Source organism: Heteronotia binoei, chromosome 9 (assembly GCF_032191835.1).
Source record: "Heteronotia binoei isolate CCM8104 ecotype False Entrance Well chromosome 9, APGP_CSIRO_Hbin_v1, whole genome shotgun sequence".
Classification (NCBI taxonomy): Eukaryota; Metazoa; Chordata; class Lepidosauria; order Squamata; family Gekkonidae; genus Heteronotia; species Heteronotia binoei.
Genome location: NC_083231.1, coordinates 25,972,553 through 25,988,800, shown reverse-complemented (window position 1 = coordinate 25,988,800; position 16,248 = coordinate 25,972,553). Strand labels below are relative to the sequence as shown.

Here is a 16,248-nt window from a genome sequence, read left to right as displayed (position 1 = left end):
CATGCTGCACCGAATGTGCTGGAATGAAGTTACCCTTCTTTTGCAAAGAAGCTATGATATTACAGCATCCACAATCCAGCAATCAATGAAAAGTTTTAATAACAATCCGTTTCAAGTAGCAAAGAGAGTGCCAGAATGAAGATGTATTCTGTGCCATGTTCTGTCACCAAAGGTGGGCAATCATGGAACTTTGATTTCCCAAACTCTAGTGAATGCAATAGCTTATGTGTGTGTGTGTGGTTTTACCCTAATCCAGCAAGGGTAGGGAGACATGCTTGTCTTGTGTGAAAAAACAGGTTTTCTGGGTCCTTTGAATGCAAACTGTTTCATGTTGCTGGGAGAGAAAGGAGAAGGGGTACACACCTGCAGCCACACTTTTTGTGGTGCTCATGGTGCTTCTCTGCCATTGTTGAGTCAGACCATTTGTTTGGGGTGTGGGAACTGAATCAAGGATACCCCTTCCCCCCCCCTTCCAGAAGATCAATTCTGTCAGAGGCCACAAGAGGCTGCATCGGGGCCAGGAAGAAAGAACAGGATACGTGAAAGAGCACAGAGTTTGGGCTGAATTACAATGTCTCTCTCAACTGACTTTCTTTATTCGTTTATTCAAAAGAGAAATATGCACAGCTTGGAATTATATTATAACTATGGTAGAAGATTATCATTTTTAATTGTTCACTTGGGAAATCTGTTAATGTCAATGTGTCCCATAGACATAAAGTTTGAACCCAAGTTCCAAAAAGGGCATGCTCTGATTTTTTTTTCTTCCTCTAGGTCAAGTGATTTGGCCCTCCTTGTTGGTTCATTCAACAGTGCCTGAAGCTTTCTAGATGGCGATTTTACACAGCAAAAGTACCAAGCAAGGCTGTTTTTAATTAGATTTTTCCTTCTTTCTTTAATGGGTGCATCACAATCACATGAAATGTTCATTTCATAGTTGCAAATTTCCTGCAACCCCCGACTTTACAATTTGGACCTAATAAGGGAACCATCACACAGAAATACTGCATTTACCACAGTACATGTGAATGTCTTTTGACAGGCAGATAAGTTGTACAGTGAATGTACCTAAAAGTGGAACTTCATATATGAAATATATTTTAAAGATGGAATTCTTGATAATGACTTAAAACTAATAGCAGAGTTCAAATTATTTATGCCCCTATCAACCAACATTTACACACTAATGTATCTAAAAATACTTTAATTGTAAAAGAATAGGACGGAAGTCCTATACTATCTGGATTAGGATGTGAAGACATGGTTAGTTTATTTTGTTTTATTAGCAGTAGATAGCAGAAGATTTACATCAAAATAATAGAAGAGCTCTTCATCAGCTTCATTTTTCAAACTGCAGCATTCTTAATTCAAAACTTATGGTGGGCTGCATACACTTGATAGACGTAATAAATAATTGTTTCATAAAGCAAAGGGAACATACTGGCTTGGTACTGAATAAACAACACCTATTTCTGGATTTTTTTAGACAGAAAGACAGATTATTACTATGTTCTAACCAAGTTGTGCATATAGCGTTCTGATAATTCAAAATAAAAACAAGTTGTTGCTTTTTTTAAAAAAAGAACATAGGCTCTGATTCCTACTGTGCAGGGAAATTGTGTTTTATGCATGGTACCGCATTCTGAAGACATAAAAAGGCCATGCATGTTTAGGAAAAAAAACATGGGATGCGTGAACATTTGATCAATTATGACAGAATGGATAACCTGCTGGTGCAAAGGGGAACTGAATCAAAACCATCCCCATCCTCCAACCCTGGTACCTCCAGCAGACAATCAGTACCAATGGAAATAAAAAGTTCTGATCATCAATTTAGATATGATATTATGAGATATTTTCTCCACAGCCCTCTGCTTTGCACAAGGAATGCTTCTTTACACTTACAGAATGGCTATAATACTGAGCAGTAGTCGTACATAATTCAAACAAATCTTAAAGACACATGCCCCTTACACAGAGAATGGCCGATGTAGTACATATTTCTATTAAATGAAGCGGGGGCAGGTGAGGGGGGATAATAGAGATAAAAGAAAAGCATCTGTAAGGCCAAAGGTGCAAGTGATCACAGATCTGAACACAAATGCAATAAAAAGCAGCCTGTATCAAGTTCAGGTTATTGTAAAACTTTTCAAGTACAGAGCATCAAGCATGCAATTCCAACATCACACTTGACATTACCATCCTTTACATTTTCTCTGAATGATAATTAAAGTGAGAAACACATTTTATGGAACTTCTTTGGCAAACCTTTTAGGCTAGTTTGACACAATTCCTTATAAATTCCTTGCTTTGAAATCATACCTCATCACATGAGTCAACGTCATTTAAAAATGGATATTTTAGCACTTATTGAAATCAAAGGTCCATTAAATGGCATTTTAGATGTCTCATCATTGTTAAACCTTTGCCAAAGTTATCCTTGTCAATATGTGCTATGTTGGGTAATCTGACTCTTAGTTATGTCTCAGATTACAATACATATTCAGCTTCACTGTAAATAAGCTGTCTTGAAAGAGTGAGGGTAATTTAAATCTTTGCTTACAAAATCCAAGAAACATTTGTTGCAGAATTCAGATGGTGTATTACAGTATAATTGCACAGTGCTTACGTTTACTCAATATGTGAATTCAAACTTCAGAAAATAAGCAAGAGCAGCTATCTTCCTCTAATCTCTGTTACTGGACCTTGTTGCCAAGCCCAGCAATGATACCCGTTTGCCTCACTATGGCAAATATTGCAGCTCTGTGACATTGTACTCTTTCACCATTCATCAGGTCTTTGCTTTGTAGTATCGTAGGCTCTTATTACCTCAGACTGTGATACAATCCCATTTTCATCTTGAGAGAAAGCATAGCCATCTGCAAATATGAAGCAACAACACATTCTAGTTTTACTGGAATATTTTAGAGATATCAGTCTACCAAAATATTGGGATACACTGTACCTGGAGGGGCATTAGTATTCTACAGAGAAGCGACTGATTTTACTGAGAAAAGCAAGAATGAAAGTGGAAAGCAAATCTGTTAAACTACTCCCAAGCATTCTAAAGACGTAATAGTAACACATTTTGCTATGACGCTTGTTACAGATATATTACAGAGGAATGTGTTAACACACACATACACACACAGAAGTGTTTATTATACACACATATAAAACTGAATAGTGTTAAAAACTAGAAAATTATTAAATACATATGCTTCCCTTTAAAATGAAGTTTACACAACAAATTAACACTCCATTTTCATTTTGGCCCCTTCAGACTATAATGTTAGGTGCTGGCCTATCAATGAAACTTTTTTCTCATTTCTCATGCTCATCTAAGAAAAAAACATGAGTTCTTGCAAAACTCAACAATGTTTTTGTTACTTCTATGCTTTGACTGTTTTTTCCATGCAAATTCACAAATACTTACGAAGCAAATTTTGTTGCAAAGACTCGGAGCGGTATAGGTTGACATGGTTTTTCTTAAAGACATTTTTTAGCAGCTGAGCTGTTTCAGTTAAGCTAGAAAGAAAAATGAAAAATGTGTGCTATACATCAATATTTGAAACAACATTAAGATCTGATATAGAGACTATGGAGCTAAGAAGCTATGAACCTGGCAAGCTAACTAAAAGACAGTTTTCTAACTGAACTTCTTCAAGATATGCTCTGTAATTTCCAACTTATAAGACACATTTGAACCACCGATTCTTGGAACTGTCTACATAACTGAGGATGAATGCAATAATGTATAAGGGAAAAAAGACTGCAACTAGAAAAACGTAATCAGATTTCAGTTCTGAAAAACGTAATGATCAGATTTTAGGCAGGAATGGGAAAGCATGGGGAAAAACACAGAACTGACGTCACCCCTCTTTAGGAGTCACCAGGAACCCTGTATTTTCCTCTGAAAGTGATGTCACAAAGTCACCCTGAGAGCAATTTTTTTTGAAACCTGTTCTTAAGTTGCAATTTAAAACAATGATGCAATACTATTGGGAACCAGTTATTGGTTATCTTAAATCCAACTATGTCCTACCAAATCGATCAGATTATAATATATGGCTGTTTACATAAGTGTGTTTATTCTATTCCGTATTAGTATTACATAAATGTGTTTATTCTATCCCTTACCAGTATTTTAAACACTGATATTAGACTAAGGATCATTAGCTTTTCATTAACTATTCAGGAAACCTAAAACATAAATTTGATAAAGATGGAGTCATCAATATATTAATATGTAACTTTCTTTGAATGTTAGTTTATGGATACATATGTTGATCTCACACACTGATTGTTTGTAATGGTTGGAATGAAACCCCTTATGTTTGTTATGTTTGTTAAATTTTAAAAATCTAATAAAATTTAAATTGGAAAAAGAAAAAAGAACATGGAAACCAAGACAAAAAACTATGTTTTCAAACATACCGTACTTTGAATGCAATGGGACACACCAATTTCTGGCTGAAGCAACAAAAGTTCTGATTATAACTACATTTAAAAGACATAAATTGCCATCCTTTAAATACTGCACATGAAAGGATGTGAAAGCAAAGTAAGCTTTTATAAATTCCAATCTTAGGAGACTGCTTTGTCCTCTCCAATTCAAAAAGGGAATGAAAGTGAGTTACTCTTTGTTAGCAGAGTCAGGTCTATATCTCAATAGGCTCTGTGAAACCCTAATAAGTAAAATGTGACCACATGAAATAGATTCACAAGGAGTTGTGGTGTAGTAAGAGGTTCTCTTGACCAAATGTTTGTTCTATTTGCCTCTGCAGAAGAATCAAATCAATGCTTATCCTGAGGTAGCAAGTGTTTCATTATGTATGATAAGTGTAGGTGCACCCTATAAATATCAAGGAGTTCCTAACTGATATCACGTTGTATTTTGAGATTTACTTAGTTAGAAAAGGATGCAAGGGGTTTGTGTGTGTGTGAGTGTGTTGCTATGCTTAAATGGACATCAGTATACAGTAGGCATAGGCACAAACTGAACCACAAATAGCGATTCATGCATGAATTGGGCTGATTCACGGTTTGTTCTGAATCGGTCTGGACCTTGGTGCTTTGTTTTTGAAGTTTGTTTTTCCAGACAGCCTGGCATTGATTCAATCAATTCCAAGCAATGCTGGGGGTGGACTTCTGAGAGCCCTAGAAATAACCACAGGAGCTTGATTGGCAGTTCTGGGTGCTAATCACAAAGCTCCCATTCTGCAGCATGAAGAGTTGTTGTGAGAACTGAAGCTCAGCTTTCTTGGGGCATCTACTTTGGGGAGCTATAACTCGGATATTCCAAATCCAATCTTTGCCAAACTTGGAAGGCAGATGGAAGAGAGCCTGCTGAAGACTCCTGGTGAGTTTTATATCTCCCAAACCAAATGAACCAACAAAATACAAACTGGGTCAGAAATCAAATTAATCATGAAATTAAATGAACCACCATTTCCCCAGGTTTGTGTTCATCCCTAGTATACAACAATATAACATGCACATGCAAGAGTGCTGCCATTTTTAATTACATTTTAACAGAAAAATACCTCCTTAAGTGAAATCAACAAAGGTAAGTTAAAAGAGGCATGTTTTCCTAACAAGCTGGTATGTTTTTCAGTTCAGGGCTTTTTTTGAGCAGGAAGGCACAGGAATGCAGTTCCAGCTAGCTTGGTGTAAGGCCTAATATACAAATGAGTTCCTGCTGGGCCTTTCTCACAAAAAAAAATCCTATGTGAAACAACTGTGATGTCAGGGTGTGGCCTAATAGGCAAATGAGTTCCTGCTGGCTTTTCCTACAAAAAAAGCCCTGCAGGTGATACTTTGGTTAATTTTCAGAGCAATCCAATCCTAACCAAATTTATACTCTTCTAAGTTCATTGAAATGAATGGGCTTAGAAGGATGTTTAAGATAACTTTGTTTAGGATACCACTGCTGATTCTTTATCCCCTTGCTTGCCTCTAGATCAGGAGAAAATAAATTTGGCAAGAAATGTGGTAAAGCAAGTCTGTGCACTGCTAAGATCCCCTTCAGAGTCATATTTTAAAAACTGTAGAGAAGAGTTCACCCAATTAGAGATGCTACTTGATCAATTATCCACCTTCCCTCCAAAGCCTGCAAGACCCATGAAATACAGTAGCAGAGCTTACCTTGAAGCAATTCTTACTTTGTTTTCCAACTCAAGCGTGCATACCAACATATAACCATGCGGTCATGCTAATGCAGCTGAAGACGAGATGCCTCCTGCAAGTCCTTGTCGGTTGCCACTTACAGTATGCCTATTGTGTTTAAATATGGCCAGCATTCTATATCTTTTAATATAATTTCTAAGAGCAGGCGTTCAAGTCATGGGCTCATCTTGCATTTGAGACAAAAACTAACATTCTGTTGTAATATTTTAATTGATAATATTAGGTCCTAATTTCCTAAGCACTGTATCCCTCAAACCTACATCTTATTCTACATTTCCTGAACTTAACTTCTGCTCCTTTTGACCTATTACTCTGAACTGAATAGTCACTTACAGTACTGCACTGAAAAACATTTTAGATTTAACCAGTTTGCCATGTGGCATTGTGGTATTAGTGGTGGTGGAGCTGTCTGAAAAACAGGACTCCAGGAAATCCCTGAGCATACATAACTACTTGCATGGATCTGCAGATCGTGGCCATTGTACGTAACAAATTTATGTGTTAGAACTGCGATTTAAAACTAGATTCCCAAATAATTTGATTTTAACTCTACCGTTGCTTGAACAAAATGAATTAAGTGGAAAAGTCCTTTTATGTAAGTCTGACCTGTAATTCAAACACTGAAAGCACTGAGAGAGTCTGAGAGAGTGGGGTGCTTCCATGTTTTGCACCTTTACACTGAGGCAATAATAACTCAGCAGCACGAGTTAAATATACATACAGGTATTTTACAGTACCTTTTCCCATGAACAACGGCTCCTGGATCTTGAGATTTTGCTTCTAACTCCTGAACTTCATCAACCAGCGTCTTAAATGCTGATCTCTTGACTCTACAATGAAAAAAAATGACAATTTGTCCTTGAACTTTAAATGTTTGAATCTGAGAGACAATAAAACACAAATCTTGAGTGTAGAAATCTAATGACTTTACATCAATTTGAATGAAATAATTAGAATGTACAGAAACATTGTAGCAATTTACGCACAGAATAGATTATAGAAAAATTCTAAAGTAAAAAGCATTTGGTTTATGAGAAAAATGAAGGCACTTACAACTGCATAGGTTTTAAAGTATGAATGAATTTGTACCTTAACCTTTTCACTGTTTAAGCAGCAAGAACATAGAATCATTTGACATTTCATGCTCACTTGCAGCTAATGCTGCTGGTTCAAATGCACAGGAGAATGAGATGCAATGAACTGACAGAATCCTCAGATGGTAGTGTAAACAATATCATTTCAGACTGTAGGTGGGGGTTTTGAAAGATCTTTCACGTAAGAAATTCCATGTTAATACATAAGTAGCACAGAAAAGAGAAAGGCCTGCCCCCCTCTTTTTGCTAGCTGTGTGAGTTTCCCATTTGTAATGTGACGCGGAATGGTTAACTCTAGCAACTAATTCAGCCTGTATCAACTACTCCAGGCAACTACACTTTTTCACTCTCTTGGATTTCCCCCAAATTAGCATTGCTTCTACATACATTATCTCATTTTTAAAAAAGTGAATTGCACAAGAACTTCTGGGGAGTGGGGATATTTATTTTTTCTTGTTACTGCACATCATGAAATGGAAAAACAACTCCTACAGGAGGTTAAAAAATCCAATACACACACTCCTTCAAACCTAAACCTTTGTGTGCCAAAACAGCTTCTGGTACAAAGTAGGTTAATTTGGAAGACTTTTGTTGCACTGTTGGTTTGCCAACTGCAGCAATTTGTAAAGAAGATAGGTTGGGACACTCTAACATATTCTCTGGGAACATCCATATTATAAAATGCTCAACAGAAATTTCAACTGATACAAAACACAGCAGCCAGGATTTTAATGGGTCTGCAACAACTGACATACAGGTCAAATCCTTTTCCACTGTACTGATTTCCAGAACGGTTCTGGGCTCCATTTAAAGAATTTGAAGTCTTAAATGTAGAGATGTGAAGGCCTGGAAAAATTAAGCTCTTCCCCATTAGACCCCGCCCCCCCCCCCTCAATTTTTCTGACGGAAATAATTGGGAAGTTGGGAAGTACTGAAAAAAACCCTATTTTTTTTCTTTTAGAATGAGTAAAATGCTTTTAAAGACAATGTGGGCATGCTGTAAACAGCTCTTAAATACAAGATGCATTTATATACGTAGAAGGATACCTAATCTTCATGAGGGGACCATGCAGGGCTTTCATTGCTTCTGCTTTCCTTCTGACCTGACTCTTCCCTTGTGGTTGACTTTTTCACCTCTCCCTCAAACCACTGTGACACACATACAAGTAGCTTAACGCTTTATATTGCTGGAGAGGAAAAAGATCAGAAGGAGGTGAGGAAGAAACTACATGAAAATCTCAAGGAAAAACCCTGAAAATCTCACTGAGAAGTGAGCTCTCTCTAATACAAAGGTCTCCAAACTTTTTGAGCCTGCAGGAACATTTGGAATTCTGACACGGCATGGTGTAAGCAGAAACAAAATGGCTGCCACTAATTGGCTGCTGCAGGAGGAGGAGTTAGTCATGGAATGACTGTCACAGCTTAACTTCAGTAACAGTGCAGATCCTTGTGCTGTGGTGGCAGCTGCTCCCAAAGCAACATTTAAAAAAAAAATCTTCACAGTCAATCAAATCTCCAACAGTCAATTAGAAGCCTTGCTGGGCAAAAGCCATACCTGCCCCCACTCACTTTCTAAAAATACTTGGTGGGTGCCATGGTGTTCATGGGCATGATGTTGGGGACCCCTGCTCTAACAACTAACCACAAAAGGAAGAAGACAGTATCTAACTGGAACTACATCTAGTGGCACAGACATTATTGACTCCTTGTGTGACTCCTTTTCTGACCAAATAATATATTTTATGTTCTTTGCCATAAAGCTTGCATTTTCTGCTTAACTGCTATTTTTCCACATTTTCAGAGAGCCAAAATTAAGGTACATATGCAATGGTAGCACAGGGGGCATTAGCCTTCTCTCAAGTATTGGGTATATTTGCTATTTTGCTTGTACGAAATGAAGGCATTTATAACTGTTAAATTCTACATGCATGCCAAATATTGCAGTTTAATATGCTAAGTATCTAACACATCAGCCTAAGATCTGCAGCACTAAATTATGCATTTGTTGTTAAATAAGCAAAATTAGTTTAGATTTGATAGGATAGTAAGTACTGCACATATTTCGATTCACCGCCTCCAATTTTCATTTCCCTCCAAAATTGCTAGAAAGAACTCTTCCCGCCCATAGCTTCAGGACTTCCAAGAATTTCACATCTCTACTGAAATGCACTGATAGAAAGTACCAGAAGGACAATTTCTATCCATAGAAACCTGGCAGTGGTTCTAGTTCAACCAGTGGTCCCTTGATGAGGAAAGCCACATTGTCCAAGGTAAGCCTGGCAGGAACCTACAGAAGAGCCTCTTCAGGTACCAATCCAAATTTATGGGATTCACTCTCCCCAGAGATGTGATCAGCACCATTTCTGCAGGCCTTACGATGCAATTTGAAAACCATGCTTGAGGGCCTGTAAAATTAACTGAGTATATCTAACGCATCAACCTAAGAGCTACAGCGCTAAAAATATACTGATATTGTTTTATTAACTTTGATAGTTTTGCTAGATCAACTAATGTAACTGTGTTTATTAATGCATTTATATAGATTATACTATTAGCTTCCTTAATATAAAAAGAATAAAATTCCTTAATATAAAGCTGGATAAATTTCCTAAATAAATAAATAAAATATTTAAAAATCTTTAAAATAAACACATCTGATGAAAAGCCTCTGTCTTCTATCTCTGTCTCTCTCCCCAGAGATGTTTTTGTTAAAAATTATTTTCAAAAATAGAACTTACAAGTTGAAAAAAGAGGAAAAAATAAATTAAACATAAATTACATAGACTATATAATACAGCCTAAGCAAAACTAATGAAAACACAGAACAAAATAGGAGTCAATTGGACCTTTAAGACCAACTTAGTTTTATTCAAAACGTAAGCTTTCATGTGCATGCACACTTCTTCAGATGAGGAATGAGGTACAGTAAGCAGAGCCACATAGAGCTGGTGGGGTTTAGAATGCCAAGTGGTGCAAAGTTAAAAACCAATAGCAGAATAGTAAAATTAACAAATTCAGAAAACCTTTGATCTGGGTTGAATTAGCGTGGGAAACCATAAAGCAGTAACATGTCAGAATGTGAGAATGCCTGTTAATCATTCTATTGCTAATAAACCTTATTATTAGCAATAGAATAATTAACAGGCATTCTCACAGTCTGACACGTTACTATTTTATGGTTTCCCACGGTAATTCAACCCAGATCAAAGGTTTTCTGAATTTGTTAATTTTACTATTCTGGTTTTTATCTTGTACCACTTGGCATTTCAAACCCCATGGCTCTGCTTACTGTACCTCATTCCTCATCTGAAGAAGTGTGTATGCACACGAAAGCTTACATTCTCAATAAAACTAAGTTGGTCTTAAAGCTGCAATTGACTCCTATTTTGTTCTACTACTTCAGACCAACACGGCTGTCTATTTAGATCTATCTTAATGAAGACACAGTTCACCAACACATTATGTCATTCCCCAGAGATGGTTTTGAGATACTAATTTGGTTACCTCCGCATTCACCTGGGTGAGCTCTCACTAGTTTTATTTGGAAAGACATTTTGCAGCAGATGCTTACTTTACTGAATGCACATGTGCTCACAATTTTCTATTCCATCACTGAATAATTTAAAAGGGAAATTTCATTATTCAGTGGATTTTCACTTAGAGGCCATTTGGGGTATTTTTGAATTTGACACATTTAAAATAAGCAAAAGAAGAAATGGAAGATATATGCTGTATCCACAAAAAGATTGGAAATTTTCAAGATGGTAGCACATTTTTGGCAACATCTATTTTACATTGAATTTATCTGAAATTTGGCCAGATTATACTTCTCAAGGTAGATTTTCAAATTTCAGGCTAACAAATAACTCTGATTTCATGATGAACTGAATATTCAGTTATTTTAATGATAGAATGTTGAAAACCCCACATACCATAACTCAGTGGTACTCACTAGATGGCTTGTAGACATTTGCAATTATCATCAACCAGAAGAGCCACATTTACTTGTATTCCTGGCATGAGGTCTGCACCTCAGGAAGGTTGACAGTTTACCTATTTCTCTGATGGCAGCTGTTTTAAGGTGGGAACCGACCCAGTAAACACAAGCCCTACCAGGCAAACGCCTTATCAAGTTTCCTGAACTGTCAGATGGGTGCCACGTTGGGGAACGGTGCTCAAGTGAGCTACAGGTAGCACCTCAAAGACTTATGTTGCTCCTGAGACAAAGAGTGAATACCACAGCCCAGGGCTGGCCCTAGACTGTCTAGCACCCTAGGCAAGGCTAGTTTCTGGCACCCTTCCCCTGCACTGATAACGTCACAGAGTCACCTGAGGTATGTGCCCAATTTGGTACCCCCAGAAGGCTGGCACTCTAGGCAATCACCTAGTTTTCCTAGTGGCAGGGCTGGCCCTGCCATTGCCTTCACTGGGAAACATTCTCCAAATAAGTATTAAGCTTACAGATATGGGCCATTGGTCTGATCCAACATGGCTTCTCTTATGTTCTTATATATAAACAAACAGGTCAGAAACCACAAAATGTGCCATGTTTTTTGGTTTTATATATTGATCTAAATTTCTTTTCAAATGGGTTATCATCTTTCATTAACTTTACAGTTTATTATCTACACACATCATAATTTTATAGACTACACAAAGCACTGATTTCTAAAACTAATAAAGGGACAAAGAAATTCCCGAGAACCCATAAATAAGCAGTATTTTACTTACACTTTATATACAACATCAAAGATCAGAGCTGTTGTCGGAATACTTAGCAAGCCCATCCAAAAGACACCAGAGCTGAATAACATTGCTGCCTGTATGGATTTAAACAAAAGGTACAATTTAAAGATGAGAAATATGAAACATTTAGGATGATGCTAGTTAATATTACTGAAAAATGGCACTATGCAAACACTAGCTAACTAGGAAAGGATTAGGGAAACCTAGTGACAGGGTTCACTATTTTAGGGTGCTAGGAGCTGTCTGCCAATTCTTTTTCTTGGAGACTTCTTAGACTTAAGCACAGTCTGCCCACTGCTCTCCAAGCTCCCACAACAGATGAAGAAAGCACTATTAATTGATAGTTGCTTTATAGCTGCCCTTTTAATATTTTATGAAGCCCTCTTTATCTTTCACTGGAGAAGGTAGTGCAGTGCTACCATTATGGGAGTTTCGAGTAATCAAAACACTGATGGTATGGAAGTATACCAACAATCCAAAAATGGAATTAGTTTCAGCCAACTATATGTGTTGCTTAATCTCAAATACTAAACACATGGATCATAATCTAGAGAGCTATATGTAAGGGATGCGTGTGTAGAATGGTGATTTTTAATATTTTGCCAAACGGCAATATCCAGTCTTGCAACAAAACCTATTAAGCCTGGATCTGAAAAAGCTCTTGTATGAACGAAAGGCACATCTGCTCATGCATGCTGCACTTCACCTGCTGTGCTGTTCTAGAGGAATATGGAACTTTACAGAATAGTGTGTCATGTAGTGCAGGGGGAAAAGGCTGAAGCCAGCGGAAACCGGCGTACTTCCTCCCCGCAGTCCATGAGCAGAAACGTGATGCAAACTTGACAAAATATAAAGACTAGCTTGTGATTTGGTGGGGAGCTGCTATGACTTTTTTTTTAAAAGCTGTATGTATTAATTACCATGGACACACAGGCAAGAAGGGTCACTGCTTCAGGGGCATAAAAGGGAAAGTAGAACAAATACTGAACTGAACATTAACTGATTCATTTAAAACATGTTTAAATACTACAGTACAACTTTAAATACTACAAGGTAGACAAGAAAATACTTTGCAGTTTTAAATGTAATAACACAGAAGAGGAACTCTGACATGTCTGAGGATGCAGACAATTCTTAATGTTGCTACTTCTGGAATAACATTGTATGATAAAAGTTTTGTGCAAAAATAACAATGGATCTTGTGGAGCTTTAGCAAGCCACAAATTTAGTGTGGTGTAAGCTTTCATTAGCTAGAGCCTTTATGCCATATTAGCCTTAAAGATGACACAAGACTCTCTGTTCTTTTGGCTGAAGCGGATGAGTATCGCTTTGGATTTTGTATTAAGCAGTTGATAAGTAGATTGATTCCTGAATAATACCAGAAAATGCATAAATGATCTAGATGTGATTTCAAAAGCACTCTCTCCTTTTAAAAATACTCTTAATGGCTTCTTAAGGTTAGAGTAACAGAGCAAGGAGCTATCTTGCATTAGCCACCCTGAATTAAGTGTTCCTTGGTGAAACAGCAGAAGCGATAATGTAGGTCTTAGGATGTTAATTCTGACCATTGTAATGCTAACTATAAATGAAGGAACAACTGGCGCCTACCATTCAGTCAATCCAGCCTTTGGCTTTACAAATGAGCAACATGAATTGAGGGGGGAAAAGTTTTTTGCATCATATTTGAAAGCCTGTCAGATTTTTTTTTCTCTTCCAGAGTTAATCCAAAACTAAAAGATTTAAAGCCGACATTCTCATTAAAGACAGAAGGCTTCTTTGTATATTTGGATGAAGAGGGGGAAAAAATAAAATCCCACTGAGGTATTTCCTTCCTTTCTGTACAAGAAAGCTCCCTCCTTACTCTGTAGAAACCATTTTTGTCTCTAACTTTTCACATCTCTCTACACATAGCTAGGTCAGCTGGGAAATGGCAAACTGATCCATTTTAGACAATAGCGCTAACAGGGCAGCCTGTTCTGGGGATGGACTCTGTCTGCCTCTGTTTGTGGTTTAGAAATTTCTCCTAATGTATGAGATCTGTGGTCTATGCCAAGTCCTCTTTGACCTACCCCTTTTATGGCCTTGTGAAACCAAAGCAGAATAAGTGGCTCCAGGGGAATACAGAACCAGAAACGAAAGATACAGATTCTAGATAACTTGGTGCTAATTTTGGCAGAAAGAAACATAAATTACTTTTCTGTGTTTTCTTTTGGAAACTGTGAAATTTTGAAAGCCTTCCACACAACAGTTTCGTCCTTAATAGTTAGACATAGTTAGGCATGCCTGCTGTTAACAGCATAATGCTTTTCTAAACAAGAACTTGGCAAAAATGCTGAAAGGCATCGTTAGTCAATTGCATCAAACTGATATGCATAGAATATTCTTCTTTACAATAATTTTCTTTCAAATGTTTAAATATGTTTTTTTTTTTAAATCAAAGTTGATTTCACCATGTAAAATATGTAGAAAGATAACAATGGAAAACATTTCTACACTAAGTAGAAAAAGCTGTTTTAGCTTAAGCAATCATCTTGATATATGTACTGGGTATAATGATTCTGTATTAATAAACAATAGCATTGATAATAGTGTCTTCTTCTCTTCTGTCATAAGTAGAATATTAATTATGAACACTACATTTACAATATATATATTATATATATATTCATATTAAAATGTATACAACATGTCTGTATATACATAAAAATGTATTGAATTCTCAACATGCCACCAAGAACTATTGTCCGTACAAGTGCAGATACTTCTTGTGACCCAGGAGGAAAGGATGAACCGGCCAAACGCAAGCTGAAATACTCAGGAACCATCACCTCTCTGCTCCAGGCCAATGGATGGGGGAAGATTATCAGGAACCACCACAACTCCTGCCCCCCCCCCCCGGACAGCTGCACTGTAGGTAGCTGTGGGAGGAGCTGCTGCCAACCCCCTCCATGGTTTGAGTCAGGCAGGTGGGCAGGAGACTAGAAGGCACTACTTTTCTCCCTCTACTGCTGAGGTGTGGGCAAGGAAGCAGGACCAGGAGCTACAACCACCCTCCTGCCACTTGAGCAACACAGTAACATAATTTCCTTCACTGCACCCAAAAATATCCTAGGTGACAGATCCACTGTTAATGTTGAGGATTCTGGTTGAAGTTGATAATAAAGGCATAAAAACACACACACAAATAAATAGTGACTTTTTTCCTGAATTGTGACTGAATTGTTAGACTGGCCTGCAACATATTGATAAAGACAGACACAACCAAAAAATAGGGTGCTGTACGTTAATGGCCATCTTTGTAGTGGAAAATCTGGAGTGTTAATATCTCAAGCTTCTCAAGCTTCAAAAAGTCAGAATATCTGTTAAAAGAGAAAGTTTAATGCATGCATAACAGAATTAGAGTGACTCCTTTTAAACCTGTGCATGGAAGAAGCCTCACTTGCACAAAAATAAAGCCATTAACAGTGTTTAAAGCTACAAATCTTCAAGTCTCATAATAGACAGAAATTTAATAGATAGGCTATAAAGTATAATCAGTCAAGTTTTTACGTTTTTATGCACGGATATGGAAATTATTTGAAAGACATAATTACCTCCCCAGACATATCAGGAGCGATAGGAAGAAGAGGCCATAAAGAAGAGTAGATTCCAAAAAATACTATCCACAGTGCAATGCTTCCCCATATAGCTACATGGCTAAACTGGAAAAAGGGGGAAAAGAAGAATAATCATAAGTTCAGTTCAGCTAATGCTTACAAACTAGTTTACTTTTGGGACAAAATATTTGCTCTTTAAAGTTTAAAGTTTATTACCATCAATATATTTATCACATGTGAATGGCTATTTTAAGAAATGCTTGTAATGTACCGGTACTGAAGTAAAGGTTAATCCAAGTTTGTCTGGAAGAGTTACCCAACCATATTTTTGAAAACATCATGCTCCAAAATTCAAACATCATGCTAACAAAATTGTAATTCAATATAATAATCAATAGCATATGATTATTTTTGAAACTTAAGGCTTGTTCAGAGATCATTCTGAAGAGAATCAATTTGGTTAACTTTGAAACTCGTATGCTTCTTCCTTCCTGTAGCATTAGGTGTAACTGAAGACTTTCTGATTCAAGCATTCTTCAGTCAAACTTCAGTGTGATATCTGAACATGGAGTTTGATTCTTCCTCAGTAACTGGGATTCTTAACCACAATTTAATCTGGTTAA

At 37.1% G+C, this 16,248-nt stretch overlaps 1 protein-coding gene across 5 annotated transcripts in view; it reads right to left on the bottom strand.

The window, feature by feature from the left end:
* Window positions 1-866: 866 nt before the first annotated feature.
* The window catches only part of ATP8A1 (ATPase phospholipid transporting 8A1), a 124,697-nt gene continuing 109,315 nt past the window's right edge, over window positions 867-16,248 (bottom strand). For all 5 annotated transcript variants that reach the window (XM_060246321.1, XM_060246322.1, XM_060246320.1 and 2 more), the window contains 5 exons: window positions 15,623-15,730; window positions 12,015-12,103; window positions 6,927-7,019; window positions 3,437-3,528; window positions 867-2,879 (listed from right to left, as the gene is read on the bottom strand). In XM_060246321.1, coding sequence (XP_060102304.1) covers window positions 2,782-2,879; window positions 3,437-3,528; window positions 6,927-7,019; window positions 12,015-12,103; window positions 15,623-15,730 — 480 coding nt within the window. In that variant the 3' untranslated portion in view covers window positions 867-2,781. The remainder of the gene's footprint in view (window positions 2,880-3,436; window positions 3,529-6,926; window positions 7,020-12,014; window positions 12,104-15,622; window positions 15,731-16,248) is intronic.